This window comes from Lampetra fluviatilis, chromosome 5 (genome assembly GCF_964198595.1).
Source record: "Lampetra fluviatilis chromosome 5, kcLamFluv1.1, whole genome shotgun sequence".
Lineage (NCBI taxonomy): Eukaryota > Metazoa > Chordata > Hyperoartia > Petromyzontiformes > Petromyzontidae > Lampetra > Lampetra fluviatilis.
The window spans coordinates 19,938,369-19,965,873 of NC_136279.1; the positions used below are offsets into that span (position 1 = coordinate 19,938,369).

At 46.8% G+C, this 27,505-nt stretch overlaps 1 protein-coding gene across 2 annotated transcripts; it reads right to left on the reverse strand.

Annotated features, from left to right (window-relative positions):
* Positions 1 to 391: 391 nt before the first annotated feature.
* On the reverse strand, positions 392 to 27,192 carry ADAP1 (ArfGAP with dual PH domains 1). Of its 2 annotated transcripts, none has more exons than XM_078857129.1 (11): positions 25,895 to 27,192; positions 16,303 to 16,433; positions 14,542 to 14,633; positions 11,354 to 11,436; positions 9,298 to 9,410; positions 8,800 to 8,946; positions 6,577 to 6,660; positions 5,899 to 5,961; positions 5,101 to 5,178; positions 4,225 to 4,453; positions 392 to 3,620 (listed from the first exon to the last, which is right to left on the reverse strand). In XM_078857129.1, exons 1-11 carry the CDS (start codon positions 25,965 to 25,967, stop codon positions 3,592 to 3,594), a joined length of 1,122 nt encoding a protein of 373 aa, XP_078713255.1. In that variant the 5' UTR covers positions 25,968 to 27,192; the 3' UTR covers positions 392 to 3,591. The 2 variants fall into 2 exon arrangements, with proteins under 2 accessions (XP_078713255.1, XP_078713256.1); XM_078857130.1 differs by having other exon boundaries at positions 26,883 to 26,929.
* Between the last annotated feature and the right edge of the window lie 313 nt (positions 27,193 to 27,505).

A 27,505-nucleotide genomic window follows, 5' to 3' on the forward strand; every position in this document is an offset into this window, starting at 1 on the left:
TTACGCGATCTAACCCCCCAAAAAGATCCTGTATTATGAATGCCAACTTGTGTTTATAATCACAAAAATAGAATTGAGCTACTTGGTGCTCGTGGGCTTGAAACGGTGGTTTTTTTGTGTGCTGCATGTACAGTAACATTGTATAATAATTCCCTCCCCTCCTGGAAGTCTACGGCGCAGATTAAGCATGCACATACCTAAATCGTCTCGTGTTCGGGCGTTGAATGTGTTTCTAACATCGCAGGAACGTGAGAGATAGCCGTGGCTTGTGAAGGTCATCCAGAAATGGATTGACAAAGGGCTGTTCTTGACATGTGAATCAACCACACTTGTGTATGTAGACCTCAAAAACATGGCCTTTTGCTGGTAAAAAAGGTCAAACGGCAGCGAATTTTCCATTTGTTATTTATTAATGTTTGTTAATCACAATAGGAATCCTTACAAGTAAAAACAATACAGCTTAAGCAATCAAAATATTAAATCTTAAAAATATCCAGCAGCCCCATTCTCTATCTAAAACTTGGTTTACTTTCATATTAAGCCGAGCCAAACCATAACTGACACCTTTAGTAGCAACAAGATTAACGCGTGTGGCATGGAGTAATGTTACACGTTTCAAACAAACAAAAAGTACATCTCATTTAAACGATTAATATGGATGTTCTATAATTCAACCTCTGAAAAACTATTACGCTAATATCTACGGAGAACGAAATCAATCTGCGAGTAAAGCTGAAATAAAGAAGTAGGTTATGGTATCGCTCAGTTTAGTTTCATCGTATGCAAAACGCCTTAATTAAGATATGCTAAAAAAACATAAAAAATATGAAAACGGGCGATTAAACCATAGAAAACAGCACTTCAAGTAATAAATCAAATACCACGGTGTGAAAACCCAGGGGTGCCCAACTCCTTTGTGACGTCACCAGACGTGTTCCTGAGCGCCGAGGAACTTTGAAGAAATAAAAAATCAGAATCGAGGCGACGACGAATACACTCGTGCAGCAAACCGTCGAGTCTCAAGAAAGTGGGCACGTGGTGGCTCAAGGCCTGCGGATCCAGCGCTGTTGGTGGATCTTCCAGAGGTTTGTGAAACATCCAAACCCACTCGGCAGCTGCCACTTGGCCCGGAGATGGTAGTAAAGTGTGTTCATTTACCCGATTGTGCGACACCGTTTGAGTGTTGGGCTGCCGTATGCCGAGTGGGTTATTTCCGGGAATTCCGGGTTCGTCCCCCACACAAAGCAGGAAACTTGAAAAGTAGTACTAGAAGAAGACATTGCAAAATGTATACGGTAAGTCATTCAACGCATGTTCACACAACACCTTGCTGTAACGCGGTGATTCCACAAGGGAACACTTTTCATGGAACGCTCCCCGTTATCGCGCAGAACGCGTCTGTTATAATGCGGAACGCGCCTGTAATAACACGCTTTTTGAGCGGTACGATACAGTATGCGGAATGACAGTGACGCGGTGGCGTACCCCAAGTACATCGCATTGCGCGAAAGTTTAGTTTTTACATTATTTATGACGAAATGTTTCCGTTAAACGCGCTGTCCGCTTAACGCCGTACTTTTCAGGAACACATCAACAGCGTTAAGCGAGGAATTGCTGTATGTGGAGAGGTCGGTAGCCTACTTGCTAGGCCGCCATTTAAGCATCAAGCATGCCGTTCACACGATCCACCTTCCCACCTTTAAGGCACGGCATTCAAGGCATTTGCCGCCACCTTTGCGAATATATTGTAATTTTTGAGCGACCTCTGTATTAATTTAGCTCGGTTTGGTTTATGCACTGATTGTGCGGGTATGTGTCTATTATGGATTGCAACTAAGAGACATGATTTACATTTTCGTAAAAAAATTGAAATTATCTACGTGGCTGGCGCTCATTTGTTTAAGCTGGTGGCTCCTCAGCCATTGGTGAAAACTCCACATTCCTATGATGGGATCAAGTCTATCCATGGTAAAACCACCATTGAAATACGAGTAGCCCAGAAAACACTCTTTGCAAAGGCTTTTCACAGAAACCAATTAAGTAAGCATTGCTCACAACTTGTGTTTGACACCCCTGGTATCGCATTTTGGCACAGCATTATTGATCACGGGTATCACAGCGAGATGCATAGGTCTGGGTCTCGGCAGCACTGTACGTTGTCCGTTAGCGGCGGGGGGTGAGGGAAGGACAGAGAGGAACACACAATTTTGTTTGCGACACATGCAGCGGATGCCTGTTTCGAAGCTGGAATCCGATCCCGTCAACCAGATTCCCCGGCCAACTGAGCATGGAACATATTCAGACTGCGCAGGTTTGTAGCGGCGGGTGTGGGGAGGGCACAACTAAAAATCCAACACAAAATATTTAAAACCACGGTTGGGTTGAGCCCCCAGGTACACGGCATTTGCTTGATGGCTGCAAAAGTTGGACCACCACAACTTCTATTTGCCGCTCATCATATAAATAAAATTACGTTTTAGGCCATCAATCCATTGGGTTTCCAGACCCCAGCCTGACTGCTGATGAGCGAGGCCGAGCAGGCTGAAACCCGTCCACAGCGTTTGCTTGCTTTAACAAATGTTACTTGATAATATCAGTCTGGAAAGCCAATAAGGGTGATGGTTTTAGACATTTGTTGTAATTCTATGTGGAGGGACACGATGGAGTTCTTCTTTTAAATTTGTCAGCCGATTGGAGCTGACAGTTGGGCCTAGGGTCCGTTAATGGCCGAAGTCGCAGGCTGGTTTATTGTAAATGTTTCAGGTTGGCCCGGTGACGAGGGTTGCCATCCGTCCCTAAATTATCCTGGACACTACATATATCAGACGGTTCTCCAAGTCACTACTTTGACTCTTAGCGACTCCAAAATATCTCGCGTGATTAAGCATCGTTATCCAAAAATCCTATTTGTCAGGATATGGCACTTTGAATGAAGTATTAATACATCTGAGTGAGGTTTTTGTGTGTGTAAAAGGTGGAAACCCTTACCGATGGCTCGATGCAACCTTGCTTTCATACCCCAGGAAGGGTCTGTGTGCATACAGCTGCCTGATGCAAGGGTCATACAGAGGCCACAAATATTACAGAGAAGGCTGTTCTTATACCACAGCTTCAGGCGTCATAGCAACGGTTATAATTTCCAAATAAGGTGAAAAAGAACACGAAATTATAACTGGTGACGTCACTAGATATGCCATGTATATAGACAATGATCCCCCTATCGCCTTTTTATACTGTTGGGGTAAGTGCTGTTAGCGAGTACATTTTAAGGGCGGCGGCAACGCATACCAAGTGGGTGGTGTGGCCTGCACCACGCCCCGACTGCCTTTTTCTCCCCAGCGCTAAGCTTTTACACACACCGCACCAGGTAGGTACTCGTTTAACGCCAACTATACCAGGTCGCTGTACATAATACCTGCCCACTGTTGGGCGGGCTTGCAGGGCACTGTGGGATCTTTTCCTAGAATGCTTTATCTCCTGAATACGTTCCACTTCGGCGTTATTTGATTCGGGCGCGCTGCGTTTGTCCAGTGGCACGAGTTGGGGGGGGGGGGGGCGAAGAAGTTGCGGTCCCAGCAGCGGGCGGCGGCTTCATGGCTTGTGCTTGAAGTACGCTTCCACTGCGCAGAGAGAGAAAGAAAAGAAAGAGGAAGGCGTTTCACCCCGCTACTTTAATACGCGTTCGTATTGATGTACGTATGTATGTTGAAATAGTTTTGCACCGTACATAGCCAACCCTGCTCATCGGAGGTGTTAATTACTGTAAGGGACTGCAACGGCTTGGGAAGACCTTCATCCAACAGTGAAATGATAATGGCTGTTGATGATGATTGTTAATGCTCTTTGGCCAATAGTGGTGCAGCGGCATGCGGTGTGGATTGGGCTGTGAACCCATCAAACCTGAGTATGATTGCCGGCCACGGGTAACATCAGTGGCAAGTAATCAATCGGTTTTGGTGCCCCCCCCCCCAACACACAATAAAAAAAAATGTGAAGTTATTTATATGAAAACAAGTCACATCAGTCTGTGCCGATGCAAAATAAGTCCCACTCACCTCTACGGATCGCGGTTTGCCGTCCGCATAAGCATTACAAATAATCCACCAACGGTGAGCCGCAGATTACGGGAGGAGTATGCCCCCAACAATCCACGAATTGCAGGAATTACCGGACTATTGGGAGCATGGATTATTCGAGTCCTGCTGTGACAGAGGTAGGCCTTACTGACGTAGTCCTGTGGGCACATGCTGCGAGCGATGATGCTCTTGAAGGCGCCGATCCATTCCTGCTGATCCGCCTCCTTCTCGCACGCAAACAGAAAGCCGCGGTCGGGCGTGGTGATGGTGATGCCGAACTGCCACCGGTAGCCCTGCGTGCCGCCAGGCAAGCCCTCCTGCACCGAGTAGCCGTGGTCCGAATGCCCGAGGAACACCTCGCCCTTGGCAAACGCATCCTGCGTACGTACGGGCGTACAGATGGGCATACAGACGGGTGGGTGGGCGGGCAGTTAGGCGTCGATGGTAGTCACAGCAATGCACATGTAGTGAATGAAAGTATTGAGAGCTCTTGCCATTGACACCTGCCCAAACCGGCAGCATTTGTTTAACAAGCATGACTGCTAAGTTTACTGTGGAGACAGCCCTACTCAGTCTCAAGATGCCAGCACACATTGGCCTACTCTTCTCTGAATGACATCACAGGATATTTAAGATCCGCTGTGAAACAGACGGTGCGTATGTTATGGGTAATACACCTGCAGCAGTAACTAGGGGAACCTCTGCATCAAGCTGTGAACGCACCTTGATAAGACCGACAAGACCAAAGACCAAAAATTCCTCCACAGTTTATTTTAAACGAATGCTGCTTGATAAGCCAAAAGGCAGATGGATAATTTAATTGTATTTATTTAATTTATATATGGCACCATAAAATGGAGTTCTAAATGTATTTACCTTTACCATAAATGCTTCATGGCAACGCATGTTGAGTTTGCATATGATATTTTGATCAATGAATCGGTGGACTGTTACGTGCCCGATTACTTAGACACACAGAGAACAGGCCGCTGCAGTCGTGAAGAGATGAAGAGGGTGGCTTTACCAGTGGGTCCTTAAAGTACATGAGGCGACGGTCGGCGGCATCCAGAGTACACCACCTCTTCTTGAACCCCTCCCGTTGCTGCGAAATATATACATGTACATATGTGGAATTTCACACCATACGTAACCAACCACGCTTATTGGAGGTGCAGAGGAAGGACAACAAACCAAATACAAAAAGCATCGCAACAATAAATCTAGCCACGTCGGTAGTCGGTTAAAGCCAAATTACCTCCGCAGCCGAGTATACGGCTTACGGTTAAAACATCGACGAACACTACCAATGGGTGACTACGGCAAACCGTCCGAAACAGAACCGTCATCTCGTGCAACGTTGAGTCATCGTTTCGTCAGCATTCCCAAGTGTGTTATTTCGGAATAAAAAGGAAATTATAACAAAAACTATTCCTTCCTGTGCCTGATATTCACCGTTGTTTGTGCGACCAGGAATACAATTGTAAGCGGATAATCGTCCAGCAATTTGCAACCAGTTTTGGCGGATTTTAATGCAGTACCACGTTCGCAAATCTGACCTTTGCACACTCAGTAATGTATTCTATATCTCACGAACAATCACTTCTCAAATACAGGAAAACATTTTCAGGAAAAGAGGGTGCTTCCCCACCCCCCCCCCCCAGTAACCTAGGGGTGGATGATGCAGATATTAATTTACATAGGCGTTCACACATCTGAATATTTAGCAAATCCGCCTATACCTCATTCTCCAGAGAGCGCAATACGTCACGTACTGTTCAACAGTTCGGCAGCGGATTGCACTTCAGCTGCTGGCATGCCTTACCCTTGGCCCTGTCTTCTCCATGTATCCTTCTTTGATGTAATTTCTGGAGAGTTTTTGGATCAACTGAAAAAGAGAAAAGTTGTCAATTGACATCATAATTTACGGGGTACACGATACCGTGGCAGACTCTGCAAAACAAATCTGGGGCTGTGTCGGCGACTGCCAAATCTTACGTTAAAAGAATGTAAAAAAAATTGGGTTAATATCCGTGTTAACGAAATGGGTTTCCTTGAGGTCTTCGAAGTAGAAACAACGGCAAGCATTTAGACGGGACCCTCTGTGTAAACAGATGGCATTATTCTATGATGGCGAAATGTTAAATACTGCACCCGGTATACAGGAGGTCGTGGTTTCGATTTTGACCCCTGATGCCTGTACATTTGGCATTTGAACACTCTCCCCGTGGTCGCGTGGATTTTTCTCCGGTTCCTCCGGTTTTCCCTTCCACATTCAGAATCGACGTGAATTCAGAGTATTTGGCTGCAATACATTTCCACGCGAGAAGCCAGTTTGTTGAGCTATCATTTGTGAACAAGAGCTATATAGCCCCGAACCTCTGATTAGCACGGTTGGCTACGTGCTGTCACGAAAGAAGTTCTACATACGGTACATGCCTACAGTGAGCCTTGGTAAAAGAAAAAATAGTTTAGTTTTTATGTTTCGCTATCTTGCACTCACATCCGCGTCTTGGCTTCCGGGGAACGCCACCTTGTGGTAGTGGAAGCGCGCAGCTCGGATAGCGTTGTACCAGTCGACGATTTCCTGCCGCCGAGACAAACGCACACCACGCGAGGGCACACGGAGTCCCGATTAATTATTATTATTATTATTCGAATTTCCATTGAATCGCTGAAATAAGAACAGACGGAGAGCAAGAAATACTCCTAGACACTTCATCCACGAATTCAACTTCATTAGCGATTGTAAGCGTGAGTTCTCAATCAAATAAGATGGAAAAATGGGGGGGGGGGGGGGGTGGGAAATGTCTCACCTCTGTGCCTATTTTGTGGCACTCACTAGCCGACGGAGGTTGGGGCTACGCGATGTCATCATTCAGCTGAAGCACAGGGTGTTGCTTGTAGGGGGTGGGGGTGGGGCAGGGTTTCCAGCCTTCAGGATGTGGGATGTGGGGACGCCCTCTGTTTTTAAAGGGGCACCGACTAATGAACCACGAAGAAAATAGCCCTTTACAATTATCAACCTAGAAACATGATTTTCAGCGTCCCAACTCGGCGGCGACCACGCGAACGGGCAGAGTTCGCTGATGCAGAGAGTTTGACCACGGCTGGGGCTGCGAGGGCTTCTGCTCACGACCACCGACTCGTTGACGTGCGAGGTGCTAAGTTTGTGGAGCAGCCGGCGAATACGAAGTCTCTCAGAAATCGACACTCGCAAATAATACACGGCCCTATTCTTAGATTGGCAGTCCGCGACACTCAATTTTCACAAACGTTAATCGGCGTGGCATTGCTGGAATGTGGTCACACTCAATACGTTCTTGCATAACAGGCAGAGAGTGCTAAACGTTTAACACTTTGCTCAACACCAAAAAGAACTAACTGACGTGACTGTGTTTTACGGATTCCGACGATGATGAATCCTGTCCGTAATCTCGCACGTTGTTTCGCGTTGTGACAGGTAAATTTTGGCAGGGAAAAATAAAAAGTGGCTAACGAGAACAAATATGACCGTGCGAGATTTATGCCTTTCCGCCTCTAGCGTCGCCGTTACCACTGAGGGTGCGCCGATGCCCACGACAAGTGCGGAAACTCCCACACCCGCCCATTTTATTGTTATTTCACACCAAATGATCCGTCTCATTCCTCTTCTCCTTTTCATTTCCATGTTGTATGTCTCTCTGTTGAACTTCTTACACACCGTACGTAGCCAACCGTGCTAATCGGAGGTGCCGGGAAATGACAACAAACTAAATACAAACAGCAGTTCTAAAGAAATTAATTTTTTATCTCGATGATTTAAAAGTGCATAGCTCCAGTAGCTTCCAAATATTGGAAGGAAGAGCATTCCAGACGGCCGCAGAAGCGCATCTGAAAACATGCGATACAGTGACTGCCTTTGTTCAACGGCCAGTCAAAAGACGTGGCGAGGATGACCGGAGTTTGCGTGATGGTTTATCTTCATTGATGAGATCAGCAAGGTATTGTGGGTCACAAGAGATGATTCATTTGTGAACCACAATATCATCTTCGGAATTACTCCAACGGAGCTTCTTATTGAATATGACGCAACGTGGATTCATACAGTGGCATCTAAATGTAACCACACGGTGGTTGAAAATCTGATGAAACTAAACGTTTTGTCAAGATGAGAATCTGGTCCTTTGACAAAACAGTTATTGCCAAGCTCCCTTTTCCCTTCACATTACATAGGCAGGTAACGACGTGATAATTCATCTCTTAAAGTATATTCTTACACTTACGATAAATGACACGGTTGCACCCGAGTCAATAGCCGCATGACTCATAGGGCTATACCTAACAAATGAAACTGAAAACTGAAACTGACACATCGACTCATGCATGCTACATACAATCAATTATTTATGATTTATAGAAAAGACGTGCAAATTATACGTGAATGTTACATGTTGCATAAACTATTGGAGCGACAAAACTGTCCAAGCGAGACACAAAACCGAGAATATAAACGAGACGAGAAAGTAAATAGATTCTGGTAGAGGGATTGTGACTGCAAATTGCAATGATTGGTCGAACCGCTGGGCAGGTGAATTGCTACAATTGGTCGAACCGCGACGATTGGCAGGCAAATCACTACAATTGGTCGAACAGCTGGGCAGGGGAATCGTGACGCACGTCGGAACTTTCCTCACACCGCCGCGATGCTTGCGTCATGGCAACGGAGGCCCACGCGCCTACGCACCTTTCCTTCCTCGTGGTAGATGAAGATGTTGCGGGTGCTGAAGTCCTTCAGGTAGGTGATCTGCAGGCCGTTGGGGTTTCCAATCTTCGTCGGTTGGAAAGTGGGGTTGATGTCCGCGATCTTCACCGTGGCTTTGGGCTCCTTGCCCTGGTGCGACAAGAGGTCACAGTGGGGGTGGGTTGAGGGCAGGACATGTGGCAGGTGTGACGTATGGGTTTTGTGCAGCGCCCTTTGGTGAACGAGGACCTCTTTAAATTTTCCATTGCTCAGTTTCTCCGAGAAAACGAGACAAACATTTTTTAGCATTAACATTTTTTTTTATTAATCCCAATGCAGTGGTTTTCCTATGGATTGACTACACCCTGTCACAGGTCTGCAACCCATCGTATGGAGACTCTGGCCACTGCCAAAAGGGGACAAACACGGGGATACATATATACATTTTACATTTAAGACAAGTCATAGATGGTGTGTGTGTGTGATGCCCCAGACACTTGCATCAAACTTGGTGAAGTACTTCAAGCTGCCCTCCTTCTCCGACAGAATGAACTTCCTCTGCAGGAACTGGCCATTGTCACGGCCCCTCTTCCACAGCACGCCTTCCCTGTAGCCTGCAGCACATCATCGTCACCGTGAGCCTTGATCAATTCACTGCCAGCCGTACCTTTCTTCATTATTGACGACTTGCAGCTCAGCACACGGCAGATGCCTGCGCAGCGCGACTCACGACCTCCTCTTGATACCAAGATCCAGGATGGTCATGTCTATGCGCTGCTTCTCGGTGGCAGCCCCAACAGTCTGGAACGCCATCACCCCTCTGCACATTCACAGCATAACCTCAATCACCTCCTTCAAGAGACACTTAAAAACTCACCTCTATAACCACGCGCTTTCGAGCGGCTCTGAGCTTGGCTCCGTGCCTCTGAGTTGCGGCCGTTACGTCCGCAAATTTGCGCGCGTTATAAATTGCATTATTATTATTCCATGAATGAGCTGATCTCATTTCCCCCCCAATCTCTGTGTTGGTCGTCCTCTCAGGCGCGGTCCTTCCACTGGCTTCTGCTCCCATCGTTATTCTCCCCCACTGGCTATCGCCCCTTTCATTGGTCAAACTTTGCGCCAGCTTTGACATTTTAAGTTCCGTCAGCAGGATGTGTGATGGCCTGTTAAGCAAATGCTGCCAGTTGGCTGGACTTTACATACATTTATTTTCGTTGACTTACAGTGCTATAGGGAAGCTGTGCCACGTCATACTCTCAGACGTGATAGAAAAATCGCACTCGAAGAAAGAGAACAACTCGGAGGCGTGAGGAGGAACCAAAGATGAGCAGCAAGGCAGCGGCCAGGTGGTGAGCCGGTGCCAATTTCCCACCCCCATCAAGCTCTGCAGTTCTCTACTTATTAATGTGTTATAGTATCAGCCAATTACTGTTTACATGAGCATTGAACAGTTAGAGTCTACAATTTCTGGACTGCCTTAAACTAAACTTTTTCATTTTACCAGGTAAAGTCCACGGAGCTATATAACTCTTTTTTCAGAAGCGATCTGGCCACAAATGATAGCCCAATGAAGTGACTTATCACGAGGAAATGTATAGCAGCCAACCTGCAAATATACAGGTGTCAGGATTGGGGTTAAACCCACGACCTCCTGCATACCAGGCGAGGGAGTTAACATCTCATCACCGCGACGCCTTTTCCTGGCAGCCAGGGTATGGCTCATTGATGCCCAAGGGAAGGGAATTTAAAGCATTTGTGTGATGCACAAACCCTCGCCTTCATTTTTGCTGGATGACAGGCATGCGCTACCAATGCCCAGATATTCGAGGCCTCTGGATGACTTCCTTCAACCTAGTCCATGGTGCATTCCATTCCCGTCTGCTGAACGTGTCCGTCATCAGCATCAACAACCGTGGTCAATCTACCGCTGGATGAAATCTCCCCAAGCCGTCACCACCTCCCACGATCCATCCATGCAATAATCCACTTAGCACCTTTTGAACATCATTTGATGTCATTGCTCCATCTCCTCGGTGAGCGTGCTCTCAGACCCATTCAGCTTCTTGGCTGTTGCGTCATTACTATTTCTTGATCATCGGCCGTCATCCCTTCTAAGCCGTGACGTGCCCTGCCCAAGCCCGCTGACCTTTCTTAACAGTTTGAAGGATGTAATTGACCCGCGATCATTCTCGAATAATGCGTTCCTCTTCCCGTCTGTCAGTGTCATTCCTTGAGATAATATTTTGCCACTGCTGAGAAAATTGTGCAAAGAACCGCCAACCCAAACACTCGCGCCCGTTCAGGCAAAGGCCGAGAATTAAACGTTAGAACCCCCCGCCATCGCAGCAGTGCCGATTCCAACGCTTCTAAAAAAAACGGGCATTAGCATTTTGTTGCCAAGGTCACACAGGATAGCCTCCGTCCGGTCAACATTCACAAAAGACACCACCGCTGTGGGCCCCTGGCACGGGACCCAGAAATTCTGGCGCGCGTTACGACACGGTCTTGATTTCCAATGGCGAAGGAGGACACAGCGAGGGGCGAGTGTAGTCACCTGCCGAATACGGCTCCTGCCGGTCGGTAAAGATGAACTCCTGCCGCTCGTACTTTGCTCTGATCCACTGCTCCCGCACGACTCTGGTGATGGGATGGGGGGGGGGGGAGAAGGATGAGTGACTCCGTGAATGTATGCATGTATGTACGAACTTCTTTCGCACCGTACATAGCCAAACGTGCTAATCGGAGGTGCCGGGAAAGGACAATAAACTAAACACAAAAAGCTATTCGAAAGAAATGAGCTTTCAATCTAGATGATTTAAAAAGTGCATAGCTCCAGTGGTTTCGTAATATTGGAAGGAAGAGCATTCCAGACGGCTGCAGAAGCGCATCTGAAAGTGCACAATGCGGTGACCGTCTTTGTTCAATGGCTAGTCAGAAGGCGCTGCGAAGATGACCGGAGTTCGCGTGATGATTTATGCTCCTTGATATCAGCAAGGTATTGTGGTGAATATGTGGCAAGCACTTTGTTTCGATTTAAAGCTTTCGTGACTGCAGGGATTCATATTCTTGGTTCTTTCGGTAAAGTCATGTAGAAGGGAAATAATAAAAGAATAAAAATTCAACATAAAATAATAATAGTGAGAATTTTATTTTATTATGTTTTATTTGTATTATTTCCCTTCTACGTGACTTTACCAAAAGAACCGAGATTAACCACTTCGTGTGTAATGAGTGCAACCTTATCATGTATTCGTTCGGCAACAAACCAATGCAGCTTCACGCGAGTGCTGGACGGACGGTCGGATCTTGCAGTACCCGTCATGACACGTGCCAGAGAATTTTGTACACGCTGCGGCTTGCTACTGTTTTTCCTAGACATCCCGTAGAGTAGTGAGTTGCAATAATCGATAGCGAGGCACACCCCAGCCTGTATCCACTGCTGGATGACGTCCTCCCCCATGCCTGTGCGGGCAGTGAGGGATATTTAACCATAGTTCACCACACTGGGCAACTGGCTTGCACATATGAAACAAAAATAGAAAGGGGGCAAAGCGTTATTCATGAATAACCATTTTACCAAAAAAATGTAAACGCTCAATGACAAACGACGTCCATTTAAATATTGACGGGGAGAGGTGGGGTGGGGGCAACTTCCTCTTTTGTGCCCCCAAGTGTGAGGAGCATAGAAGTACACTACAACGATGAATTTTGCTGAACTGTCGCCTACTCCCCACCATGTAGCCACGCAAGCCCTACGACAAACCGCCCGAGCGTGTTCCAGGCTTTAGCTGGTTAACTTCCAGGGTCTGATAACATCGAGTGGATCCCACCCAGGTGATAGCGGTCATAAGCAGGCTGGGTACTGGACGTTTATAAAACCCTTCCCCGTCCCAGCAGTTTGACGAATTGCCACAATTCGTGGTTCGTGCTTTTGAATTCAGAATTCAGGAAATGGTGATTGCGGTTTGTTTATGTTTTTGTCCCCATCTATACCGGGCAATGCGTTTCGTTCAATAGCTTACAATACGGAAATGTGTCATTTCCATACAAATAATTATCAATGCTTATTATTGGCACCGATTCGATGCACGTGTCGTGAGCACAAAGGGTGGTTTTGAGGGACGAACTGACGGATCGTCACACGCACCTACGTGCGCGTTTGTCGACGCTTGCCTTGCTACGTCGTTCACAAGGACGTCCACTTTGTGACTGGCAGTGTCGCTTCTTCAAAACAATGCTTACGCTACGGGCTTTTTTGTAATTTCCAGGGTGGCAGATTTCCAGGCCGTGGTTTGGCGGGGCTACGGCAGTACGACTCGTGTTACCATCCCAGCCGATCGATTATCGTTGTGTGTTAATGCGTCCCATCGCTCGGCGAGAGAGAAATTACGACATCAGCAAGCTCGTATGATGCAATGCGTCAATTTAAAATGCACCACTTAATGGAATTTAGTTCATTAAGAAAATTACAATAATTTTACACAAATAAAATTCCTGACCTAGAAAGCACGACTCTGCCAGAATTCCCTGCAGAGATTTGATAAACTATCGTGAATTCTGGGATGGAACTTCAATACATTTTTTAAAGATTTTTCTCTCATGTTTACCATCTTGTTTGCATTGTTTCTCATTCGTTCCGTCTCATTTGTACATTTGTCCCCTGCGTTATGCAAAATGTGACATAGGCACATGACTTAAATCAATCTCAAATTCACCGCTTCTCACACGCATCATCTGATACACACATCATGAACCTAAGAATCAATATTAAATGTTGATTGGCCAGTATTTTGTAAACCCATGCAAGTCTGCGATGTCTGCGTGTGCGCTCAGTCACCCCTTCCTTTTCACCCCCATTCAACAACACAACGCATCGTGCATTTTTTTTAGTACAAAAAAAAAACACGGCAACTTGTTTGGCTACACGGAAGTGTCTCTTAAAAACTGGCGGCGCTATACACGGGGCATGTCCAGCAAGCGGCGCTGACATTGGTTGTCAAACCACCGCGTCCGGCACTGCACCCACCCTGAGCCAGCATAATCATCCTGGTCTGCGGTAAGAAACGCAAATCATTTTCTATCAGTTGTTTTTTTGTATTAAATCTCTGCCGAGAAATATGGGGCCACGGATTGGAAATGAGGCAATACGAGGAAGCACGAACCGGTTGTGTGCAATAGGGCTTAACCTCAACCTGGTTTGTCTGGGTCGGCACCCCCTACGTAAAATATTTCCGCAACCGGCACATCGCATCCACTTCACCTCTCGCTATGACTATGGCTACTCAAGATCAGAATCTTTGTTTTTTAAACTGGAGGAATCAGATGAGCTATAAACATAACACGAGAGGAGTGCAAAGTGTAAGGAAAGGTAAGCAAATCGTGATTTGTTTTCGTATCAGGTGAAGCCAACTGCTTAGTCACGTGTCACCTACTACTGCAGGCTATCAGTGCTTCGGAAAAAAATATCCAGTGAGGAAATGCAAGCCCTGCGTGCTAGCACATGCACCGCTATTTTTGTCAATGCTCTGATCACGCTCACATCACGCTGGACGGTGCGGGACGCTGGTGAGAAATTCATCTCAAGTGTAAAGCGCCGTCTGGGGGGAGGGGGGCCGGGTGGGGTGGGAGGGCAGTGTTGCCTCGCAACAAGCCCGTCTGGCGACGGACACAAACGTTCCAAGTTCACTTTGTTCAACGAGACGAGGTACTCGAGAGAGACAAGAGAAAGAGAGATACACTCACTGGCAGTCGTTGGGTTTCGGCCGATAGTAGAACGGGGGGACGTGCTTCTCATATTTCGCTTTTACCGCTTTGTTTCCGAGGCTTGCCATGAACTGAGGGGGAGGGGGGAGAGAAAGAATGGGGAGGGAGAAGCGAGAGAGAGAAAGAATGGGGAGCTTTATTTGCATGGAGTCTGAATGCGGTCACGGATAAACGAAGGCGCACGCAAGTGCAGTGCTCAGCGTTGTTATGCACTGACACTTAGTTTTGGTTCGGTGGAACTTTTAACATTTCAACCACCACCGCCCCTGAAATTCAGCTCAGTAGGTCGAGCAACGGAAAACAATGCGAATTAGGATCCCAGTTAGGGTTAGCGGCCTGTGAACATACAGGTCCCTGTCACAGAAATGTGGACTTTTTCACCTCTTGTCACAGGGCAGCCACCAATAAAGGTGTGACCAACGTTCATTTTGAGTGTGGGAAACTTTAACGCCCTTACAAGATGGTGTTTATTTACTACATTTTTAGGCATTCGTTATTTGGTGTTCCAGCATATAATTAATAATTCCATGTTTATAAAAAGCAATAGCATTGTTAAATGTATTTGGGGAATAATGAAAAAAATATTATTATTAAAATGCTCTTTGTTTAACCCTGAAAGCCTCAATGGGCTTCAAGACGTTTTCAGGACGGTCCTGCAATGAAATGTTCATCCAGTTTCATCCGGTTCGATTCAAGAGTCTTTTGCGTATGGGAGGAAATCCAGCATACGGGAAAAACCCACATTCTCGAGCAAACCACGCAAAGGGTTCCAGGCAGATGGATCAAATAATCTATTTGCGGTCCTGCCACCTGCTGAGCCATCACTGAGCCTGACAGGTTTGTGAGTTTCACAAATCTCTCCGTGTTCCGCCAACCCTTAGTTTTATCTTTGTTTAGTTTGCTTAACAAGGTGGGAACTCAATGAGGACAGCATAGTTGGATGTGCACGAGTGACCTGGGTAACCAAAACTACAAAAATCTTCAAAAAATATATACAGCAAGAAAGATAGAACCACAGCAGGACAACAGCATTACAGGATAAATTCAATATACTGCACAAATATAGATACAAATACAGCATTGCCTCGTTATTCACAAACTTGTTATCCGCAATTTTGGCTATCCCGTCATTCGCATCTGGTACTCTACACGACTGCATTGAGAGAGAGAGAGAATGTGACGCGAGAAAGTGATGAGACAAAGTGATGAGAGAGAAATTGACGAGATAAAGAGATGAGAGAGACAGAGATAACTTCTCGAAGCTTTAGAAGCGTCTGCAGATGTTGCGCGTATAATATTCGTCAGCCAAAATCATTATCAGCTAAATTTGCTATTCATGAGCATCTCCGAAACATATACCTCATGAAAAACGAGGTAATGCTGTACGGCTCAGTATTAAATTAAACTAAAAGTTCGCGTAACGTACAATGGGGTCGACCAAATTACTTTTAAAACACTCGCGGAATTCACCGGGTTGCCTGTCGTCGTCGTCCCCCCCCCATCAACCAGGACACGTTCAGGTACATGGGCCTGGCATTTTTTGTCACCCAACATTCTGCAGCACGCCTTTGTTCTTGTGTGCAGAAAAAAATATAATACAAATATTTTAAAAACCAACTCATAGCATGCGCCACCATACACGGCTCGAACGCAGATGGTCCTTTAGACACCGGCGTTGCCGTCGTGACGTCCCTTTAAAAACCGCGACCCGAAAGGGACGCGAACGGGTTCGACTCTTACCTGCACCTGCTCGTCGTTCCACTTGTCCGCGCGAGTGGACTTGATCTTGCTGGTGTCCCGCAGGTTCGCGTGGATGCTCGAGCATTCCCGGCACAGGAAGACGCCCAGGGAGTACGATGCCCATTCGGGACCTGCAGGGAGTCACGTCGTTCGGTCTCGGCGGGCAGCCCCGGCGGCGCGTAAGGCCTCGTTGTCCACTCGCACGTGCACATTTATTTTTGACAGAGATGTGTTAAAGCGTCCGCAAACGCACCACCCTTCACGCACACCCTTCCGCGCACCCCCCCGCTCTCCCACATCTCCCATCAACTATAACGTCAGCAATAGTGATTGGAATGTATATACCCTCTAAATGTAACAGCAACTCGATACGCTTTGCAAAGATGAAAAACTACATTCGGGCAGAACGTGCGCAGGGTGGTGTTTCCAGCTTAGCGGTCCGTTGCTGGATCGAGCGACAGTTACGTCTGACTAACTCACGATAATATTTCGCGACTTTCACTGCAAGACAAAATTATGTATGTATGTTGAACTTCTTTCGCACCGTACATGGCCAACTGTGCTAATCGGAGGTTCAGGAGAAAGTGCAGGTGTGCATCAAACATCATGTATCTTTACTGTGGGTAATATTTGCTAAGTTGTCCAGTGAATTTTTTTTACGAAATTAGAATGTCTTTCTCGCAACGATTTAAGATTTATTTTTGCGACTTTCCACATTAAGGTGTTGGCAATGTCCCAGGGAAGGGAAACCCACGTGGTTTATTCAGAGTATGCTTCAGTAGACCGCGGGTGCCTCACCTAGAACCCCTAAAGGAATTACAAGAGCAGTTTGGAGAGAATCGCCTTGGCGAGAGGACAGGGTGGGGGACACGTGATCTTGGGCCTGTCTAGGTCTGAGTGGTGGTTGTGGTGGCTCCTGTGCAGAGTAATGGCACCACTGCCCAGTCTACCCAACATTTTGTATTTATTCATTATATTTCTGTTACGTTTTTTTTTACCTGTGCACGTGTGCTTTTGAATCGACATTAATTCCTCTGTGAAGCATCTTCAGAAGCGTTTGTATCCAGGTGCTGTATTGGTACTGTCGTTGTTAACCCCAGGCTAGATTGCTGCAGGGCAATGGGAATGTTTGAGATATGCCGAGACATTTTAGGCACCGCACAAATGCAAATCCTTGTGGTCTTCAGTCCACGGAAACGCTTTACTGAGTGGCAAAACTCTTTTTTCAATAAAGTCACCACCACCACCACCCATTGCGATGTTTGGACATTCCTTTTGAAGGAGCGCTATGCATGTGGGAGGAAACCAGAGTACCCAGAGAAATCCTGCACATACGAAGGGATAATGGCTAAAAAGGTCACTAAACAAGTCGATATTAAAGTGTCTCCCAGCTCAATCGAAATGCACTCATCTGTTGTTATTGGCCCTGAGTTTGTGTTCTAAATTCCATGTTTCCATGGCAGGGGCCATTGTTTCCATCGGGCGATCAATGACTGTCTGCAAAGCGGTACTCATTTTCATTCATAAGTAATTTGTTTGGGACTGAGCCACCTAACGATCCGATCAAACGCTTCGTAAAACCCCCCCACCAACCTGATCAACCCATCACAGGTTAAATTGTCACGTGGTGTAAAATCATATGATCTGTCACATGGTACAAGGGTAACTCTCACCGTTAAACTGAACAATGGACAACCGTTTGCTGAATTCAGTTGCGAGAATTTCTCCCTCAACTAGCCGGCGAGCCGAGAGAATAATAATTGCCGCGTTTAAAACGCTTGTGCACCATGTGACCACATAATCTGTGCTGGGTCGTTAGAGGGTTTCACCAACGCCACCACCACCACACATTTGGTCAGAACATTACGTGGTCTAGCCGAAAAGAATCTACCGAAAATCATAAATTTGGCTGCGAAAACCTACGCATACACTATAGGTACACATTTTATCAACCTCAGAATGAGTTGACCCTCGTCCGTGATCCGACTCGTAACTTTCTTCTTGAGAGGAGGACGCTCTTAGTCGAATCGCTAATCCGCTAAATCCCCTACGATATGAACTTTTTTTTTTAAATGCCACGCGCTTTGATTGCGTAGCTCGATGGCAGGCAACTCTGATACAATGCAGAGGCAACAGAGAGTGGCAAAGGTCGCGTGCGCGCGGTCTCGTGCCACGCAACGACGTTTCCCCGCATTCGAAGACCACCGCGAACATCTGTCCGCAGCAGCGATGCAGCCGTGCGTAAAACTTACGTTCACAATGTCGCCACATCGCTTCCATATTTCCACTTCCTCTAAGCCGGGTGCGCCCCCCACCCAAAAAATAACGAACCAAAATTGTGACGACACACGGGGCATTGAGAGACGGAAAGAGGAACGCGTCGCCGATTAGAGAACTAACGCGCAAGTTGGAGACGTTATTATGGACTCTCAAAAAACAAGGAGATGGGTTTCTGTGGCAGACGTCACTAGAAGGGATGCGATGTCAATTTGCCGCTGGTTCCGTAGCGTTCGAGGGGCAGCAGGGGGCAGATTATTTCGATTATTTTGCTGCTATACATGTCCAGGTAATAATAAGCCACTTCGTAAGAACTATAATTTGTGAAAGCCAGGTCGCCTCTGACAAACGGAAGCTAACAAGCTCAGTGGGCTTTCTTTACCTGGTAAAAGAAACTAACAGCATGTTTCGTTTTATATCTTCCTATACCATGCACTCCTATCGTGTTCGTGTTTTTTGTCGTAACGTTCTGACCCGCTCACACTGGACATCTGTGAAAAAATAGCTTTATAGCTTATCGGATTCCTCTAGTATAAAGATTCTGAGAAGACAGAGAGGGCAAAGCGCCCCCCCCCCCCAATAGTTGAAGACTCAGACCCCCACTTCCAAATAATTCTAGCCATGTCAGCGAGTATTGATACAATATATCTATAGGGTGGGTGAGGTGAGACCGATAAAAACAGGTTGATTAGTTACTCCATTCCGCTTTGCATTTGACGTATGTTGCACTTCTTTCACACCGTACATAACCAGCCGTGCTAATCTGAGATGCGAGAAACTCTGACATCGTCTGCGGTGTGCCCTTCTCCTCAGTCATTGCCAGTGCCCCCCACATTAAACAGGGTCGCACCTGCAGAGGCGACGTGATTCAATGTGCAATTCCGAAATAATTCCCAAGCACTATCATATATTCTTTTCAAAGGGTGCATCCTGCGCGTTGTTTTCTTCACACGTTGTAATTATTTAAACCCAGGTCATTTTTGAAAGAACAGATCGTGGCCTCAATGGGTTTCCTGCCCGGTTAAACAAAATAATTATCGTATGTGTCTTTCTCCGTTTGGTAATATTTCCTGGGAAGTGGTTTGCAACTTTGATCTCGCGATGACGCTGATGGTATCTCCGTGTTCTTGTTCGAGACATTGAGTTTCCCACCAGTCAGGTAGGAAATTGCAGCAATCGCGGGCACGAGTTGCACAAGAGTTGGACAAACCTACGTGTCTGTGTGTGTGGGACCACACCAGTGACATGCGGTGAGGTCAATGGCTGGGGAGGCACTGGCTCGTGTCAGAGCCAGATTCACACACGGAGGGGGGCGTGGTCTCACGCAGGGGGCGTGTCCTCACTGAGGGGGCGTGGCTTCACTGAGGGGGGCGTGGCTTCACTGAGGGGGGCGTGTTAGACACGTCCCCCTCAGTGAGGCAGATGTGATAGCTGCCTCCCCTGGTGCCTTTTCATTGCAGTTTTATGACGAGACCAGCGAGCCTAAATATATTTATACACATACGTCGTGAAGTAAGTTACCTGGAGTATGGAAGGCGAGGACATGAAATGAAGGGGTCTACAAACATTACATTGGTGACATACTGAGATAGTAACAGGCACGCACTTATTGCCTGCGCTCCATCCAGTTACTGAGGGGTTGCGCAATCAAAGGGGAGGCTGAGCTCATCGCTGCCTCACCTCTAGTCTTTTCCTGTATTTGCAGCGGAGCTCCGCAAATTTGGCGATTTTGACTATAAAAATGATTGGAATCCTACAGAAATTACATTTATAACACAGCTCAGTGGAAAAATCTATTTTTTTTCGTAACAGCGATTTTCATTGGAGTATGACAGTATCAAACTGCCTCCTCTGACCGCACGTCCCTGTTGCTCAATTGCTGTCAGTTGACGTTGGTGAGATCCCAGGAAGTTCCACCTGCAGTTTTTTTATTATTGATAAATTAGTCAAATACTGTTTAACACGCAGGCTTTCGCCACCAATATTATCTGTAATACAGGGGTGCGCTGTGCACCGTCATATCTGCATTCACGTAACTCTCGTGTCTCATAGCAGTAATAAGACCATAAGTGAGAATAAGAATAGGATGTACCCTTTCTGGAAATAACACAGGAGGTGTTAAGTTGTTCAAACACCAAATAGACACGCCTATTGCAAGGCATCAAGTCTGTATTAACCGCACATACTTGTGCGTGACGTCATTTATGGACGCCCCCTTATAGCGGTGACGTGTTGACAAACAACGTCCGTGCACACGACTCTGACCGAGTGAAGGCAATTACAATGTTGTTGTAGAATACCTAGAGGGCTACAGTGTGGTAAAACTATAGGGTATTATTCTAGATATGAAGCTTTCGTGACTGCAAGGATCCATACTCTTTGTTGCCTCCGAAACGTCGTGATTTAATTTAGGTATTTTCATTTATTTTATTTTATTAACTATAGGGTAGTTGTCTACAATTACGTGACGATGAAAGTCTGAAAATATAACATGTTAACTCAGCCTGCAGAAATTATGGCCCAGAAATTAGTTTCCCTAGTAAGGCAGGCGCAGCTTAAAGTTATACATTGCCTCAAGTCTTGTGATAAATAAACGCTCTGATAATGTCTGCACTGTCTTTCAAACTGATTGGCCTACACCAGAGACAGCCTTCTTCATGGTCTTGTCTCACCAGTGTTACACCAGAGAACGCCAAAAGGTGGGCAGTACAAAGACAATGCACAAATGAACGCACGCATAGCTCTGGTTGAGCAGTTATATCTCTGGGAACTTTTAGCCAGTATCAAACTGATGAGATAGGAATAGGATGCACCCTTTCTGGCAATAACACAGGAGGCGTTACGATGTTCAAACACGAAATAGACAACCCTAGGTTAAATCCCAACTCGGGCAACCCTTTCTGTGTGGAGTGAGTATGTTCTTACACGTGTTCCGCAATGGGTTTCCTCCCAAGTTCTCCCGTTTCGTCCTATAGCTCATGTAAAAGTGTGTAAAAAAAAAACCCAACCGCACGACATAACTGGTATTGAACAAACATCCCAACGCTGAAAACTGAACTGCAAATTACTTAATTGGGAAAAAAAAGTCTTGAGACTCGGTGAAGTTTTCCTCGACATTAAAGCGTGATAATACGAATGAGGTTTAGAAGCAGAAACCTGAGTACTGTACTAAAAAAAACTCACAATGCATTTGAGGAGAATTCTGTACAAATACATGTAGGTCAATAACCCACTTGCTGTACTGCAACCTCCTCAGTCCTGGCCACCTTGCCACTTATCTAGTAGCCTGGGAGTCTTAACCTCTAAATGGTCCACTAACCCCTGACTCCAAAGGCCGTTTTATAACAATGCCATGTATTTTACCCATAAAAGCCTCACCGCATCTATCCCCTTGTACGTACTGTCATCCCCCCTGACCACCTTGCAGCCCACGCCTATAACACCTGTTATTTACAAGCGGTTTGCCCATCCAAGGACGTAGTCACCAGGCTCCAGCCCGCTTAGCTTCTCAGATCTGACCACAATACGTTGTGTGCTTTACACGCAAACTTTCTAGCACTGCTTTGCGGTTTTCAACCGTTTATCGGGAGCGAATTCAAATTTTCAAAGCGTATACTGTGCAGTACGTATGCCAATTCAGCAGTTTGTGATGGATTCTTAATGGATAATTATCTTTGTACCGTTTTCCCGACATTAAATGCAGAATGACCACGCTGTACTGTAGCAGTGTGAAGGCATTCGAGGGAAAACGGCAGGCGTAGGGGCCGTCCATAAATGACGTCACGCGATTTTGGACAATTTTTGACCCCCCCCCCCCCATGGTCACACGGCGTCTCAAAAAGTCAGACCCCCCCCCTCAAATATGACGTCAAAAAGCTCTGCCCCCCCCCCCCCCAAAATAAAACATGCTTCAAATCGCTTTAAACTATTGTCATTGTAGTGCGTATTTAATGTGGCGCTGCACTCTGATGTTTTAAGATAAAACATTTATTAAAAAGTATATTTAATTAACTAGAACGTGTTGTCTATATTTATTTAAAGTTGTGCATTTTAATGTGACGTCACATTTCTCACCCCCCCCTCCTCGTCACACATCGTCACAAATGTCTGACCCCCCCCCCCTAGGTGCGTGACGTCATTTATGGACGCCCCCTTAAGGCGGGGACGTGTTGACAAACAACGTCCGTGCACACGACTCTGACCGAGTGAAGGAAATTACAATATTGTTGTAGAAGGCCTAGAGGGCTACAGTGTAGTAGTACAACTATGAAAGTCTGAAAATATAACATGTTAACTAGGCCTGCATCAATTATGGCTCAGAGATTGCTTTCCCTAGTAAGGCAGGCCGCAGCTTAAAGTTATACATTGCCTCAAGTCTTGTGATAAATGTTTTGTAATTCTACGATCACTGTAATCAGTAAACCAAGTAACCTGCCCCTTGCGGAGTGTGACGCTGAAGCTGATAGAAAGCGGTTAAACCCTGAAATCGTGGTGTTTATTGTTGTTGTGTAATATGACCAAGTTTTTTGGGAAAAATATGGCCACAAATGAAAAGGTTTCACAACGACTGCAGTTTGTGGGGACAGCCATTCGAGGCGGTGGTGGTGGCTGGCTCATAGGCAGTCCACCCCACAATGAACCTGGCCAGTGGGCCTACGATTGTATATCCGGCCATGGCTAATGTCAGTGAGACATCATATTCTGACCGGTCCTGAAGCCCCGTTCACCAACCCACACCGAGCAGTATGGTGGGGGGAGGCCTTCATCTAGCAGTAGATTGACAAATGGCTGTAAATGTTTTTAGTATGATAATTTAACTTGTGGGTGGATGAATAATTTAGGCCTCACTTGAGTCTCAAGGCTCCTTATCAGGAGGGTTCCCCCACATTAGGATGTTTGGCCACTTCCTGAGCGAGTCATTTCTGCATGTGTGGGAGGAAATTGAGGTACCCCAAGAAGCCCACACACACACAAGAGAAAAGGAAACATGCCACATTAGCTCGCACGGTGTTAGAATGCTGTGCAGTTCGACGCTCTGTACAATTCAGTACGACTTGGATTCGTGTAGCGTCGAAAATTGGCCGCATATCAAGACTGTACAGAATGAGTGCGTTTTTATTTTATTTTATAGAGAGGCGGTCGGTCATAGGCGGTGGATAAAAAGTAAGTCTCTTTAGCCTGGACTCCAACAGGGGCGGCGAATCAACAGCACAGATGGTTGGGGGGGGGGATGGAGTTTCAGACTATGGTACCAGCAGATGCTATTCCTGTGTATTCTATTCGACTATGACATGTCATTCACACAGTACTCACTGCTTCTTAATGGAGACGAATTTATGGAAATACCAATGACCCCCAACTCATTTGCACTTATCAGCTCTGCTCATAATGCATCATAAATCCTAACACTCGCCCCCCTCATGATTGTGTTGCATGGGGCAAGGTGGAGGGTTACCTTTGACCTGTCACAATCTGCTGCAGGCTACGCTCGCATTGACACAGTGCGGCCCTGGTGGCCACTGCATCAGTTGGAAATGGAATTGATTTCGCCTCGTCGAATGATTCCAAAAGGACAACTGGAATGTAATTAAGGGGGGAAAAGACATTGTCATCCGAAATCAAATGCCCTTCCCGTCAAGAAGAGAATTAGACTCGCTAAGTTAATCTGTCTCCTGGATCGAATCCAGTTTTTTTTGTTCTCGGTTTATTTCCAGCCGCCAATTCACGAGAACCTTCGCGTCCATTCTCATCTGTTTCTCAATTTACAGTCACGTCAAGTTGTGAACGGCTTATTTACCTCACGAGTTCCACGTCACAAATATTAAGTCAAGCATTGGAGGTTTTTTGTTTTTGTTTTATTCCAACGCGTTTTCCTGCTCGGGCAGTGTTTATTGCCTTTGGTGGAATTTCCTCATTCCCATGGTGGGGCACAGTCTATCATCAGAACTTCCTTCTAAGTGGTACTGTACGCTACTAATTGTTTCAACTCCAAATCAGCGATGATGATGATGATAAGGCATGTGGAGTTGCTTTTAAACGCGTGTTGCCAATCAATTAACAAGGGCGCTATATTAATTAACGAAACACCGTTTGTTTACATTTAAATGCCGAATCAAATTAGCGTTTTTACGCGTCTAAAATGTAACCAAAGTTAGCCCTTTTTAAATTAATAATTGTGTATGTTGAACTGTTCTTGCACTGTACGTAGCCAACCGTGCCACCCAGGAAATGCTCACTAGAGTCTAAAGAATCCCTTTCAGGAGGGTCCTGCATTGGAATGTTTGGCCAATTCCCCTGAATGAGTGGTTTGGCTTCATGCGGGCGAAGATTGGACAACCCTCGACACATAACAAGGGGTTAAAACGTAACAGCTCCGTACAGATGTATTCAGGAATCCTTTGCTCGAGTGCCATTATCTGGCTACCTCGTAATCCCAAGCTCACAACAGAACGCCTGGTATTCCCCAGGGAGTCCCAAATCCAAGTACTAACCATGCTCAGGCCTGTCCAGTTTAGCTTTGTAAGATCCTACAATATTTGGCCCATTATTCAGGGTTATTTGGTCACATGCATAGGGGCTAGGGGGTTGTTAAACGAGAACCGGTAACCGTTTTCAAACTCAATTACCGGTTCAGCAAGGTAGGAGGAAACAGCAACTGGAATATTAGTAATGAATGCATGGAATCGAACCGGCGACCTATTGGATTGCAAGTCCAGTGTGCGAACCGTTAACACCGCTGTGGGCAGCTCACTTCGTAGTCGTGAAGTATCAAACGCCACGTTTGTTGCTTGACCTTTATATGTGCGGCAAAACTGGTTTGTGACCCGTTTTCTTTTCATTTCACGAGGTTACCGGTAATGCAAAAGCAAACAAATCTTAACAGCCCTATTGAAGACTAAACCGGCTTTCGGCGGCCAATCGAAGTGTCCAAGATACGCTGAAGTGTAGTGGAATTAAATACTTTGAAAGGAAGCCTACAATATCTGTAATTTGCTTATTTCAAACAGCACAACAGCAGAGGATATGCGAACCAACGACCTATCCATTGCGCCAGCGACACGTTTAACTTATTTACACGGATACATTTATTGCATTTAATTATAAACCTTTCCAATGTGACTTTGTGCATCCCAAAACATTATATAATCGATGGGAGGCGATCACGTGAAGGTGAAAGAGAGATAGAACAGCGAAACTCGGCATGCAAGGCTGGCAAACGGCTCGCGTCGGCCCACTCCCAATGTGACCTGACCTCGTAGTGACCTGGCCATCACAACCACCAATAATCCCACTCGCACCTCGAATCCGCACTCACCTGAGAGCCCACAATCGGCGCACGCCTCGTTCCCATCGACTTTCAGCAGTTGCTGCAGTGCAGCCTCTGCCATGGCTCCCGGGCAAAGTGAGTGATCTTCGGACGGGTGAAGATTCAAATTGACCCCCCCTCCTGACCCACCCGTTCAGTCGCTTACTCACCCAGCTGCCTGTCCACCCACTCGTTTACTCACCCGCTCTAACCCGGCGACTCACCCACCTGGTTTTCTACCTGGTTAGTTGCCGGTCCACCTCGCTACTCACCCACCTTGATGACTTCCTTCCTAACTTTCTTTCTTTCTGACCGACACGCCCACCTGGCTAGCGACGGAATTACTCGCCCAGCCACCTACCAAAACACCAAGAATGTCACTAACCTGGTTACCTATTTACCTGCCTGCCTACCACCAGCAAATACCAATAGTTCCCTGACTAACCAACTCACCTACCCACGAACAAAAACAACAAAAATGCCACTCGCCTACCTGCCTATTCAATCGAGTACGCCAACAACAGCGCTTTTCTTATAATCTGCCTGCCTGCTTTCCTGCCTACCTGCCTGCCTGCATGCCTGCCTACCTACCTACCTGGCGTCAAAACCGATAACGGAAGAGAACCGACGACCCCCACCAGGCAAACGCCTATCTCATCTCCGCTCCCCCAGCAGTGTAAAGGCACCCACTCACCGGATCCTCCCACTCACGAGCCCACCTGGAGGCGGCTACGAGTGTGGGTTCCTGCCCCTCCCCTCCTCACCTGGGAAAGTGGGCCCAGCAATCGGCTCTCAATCCGGGCCAAATCACCCTCGACGTCTCGCTTAAACGCTTCGCACTGTGCTCACCTGTGCTCCTGCTAACCCTGCTCACCTGAGCCACCGCACCTGAACAAGCTCACCTAAAACAGCTCACCGGCAATAGCCGGCACACCTCACCTGTACCAACGCACCTGATGTTACATAAACCGCCTCGCACTCACCTGAGCCACCTTACCTGCAGACCTCACCTGTACCCGCGTACCTATGGCAGTGCTGTTGAAACAACGCTATCTACACCCCTCCACACCCACACACCCGCTATCTCTACTCATACACACACAACCCCTGCTTGTTGACAGCTCGTGTGCGTTAATCACACACACACAGTGTCTCCCGCTCTGTAGATGCCCGCTCTCGTTTTGTACTGAAGTGGCTGTGATGTCCGACCGTCGAGGTCGGCTGTCCAAGCAGAGTGGAGGAGAAACCCCACGTAACAGCAGCCTCCCTCCTCCTCCTCGTCCCTCCTCCTCCTTCTCTCTCTCCCCTCCTCGGGTTCCGCATTCTGCAGTGCCGAGGCTAGCACGGGCACCACAGCGCCGCCTGCTGTGCCATCGCGTGCAGCTTTAGCTGTGTGTGGCTGCACATGTGATGGCTGTACGATTATTTTAACCGGTCCTGTGTCCCCCTAGGTCGACTCAGCCTCAAATGAGTACCTGGTGCGGTGTGTAGTAGACATCGCCACCGGGGAGGCAAAGGCGGCCGGGCGTGGTGCTGGGCACCCACTCACCCCCTGGTGTACTGTTCCGGCCTTTATAGGTGCTCGCTAACAGCACTAGCCCAAACAGTCTGTCCAGGCTA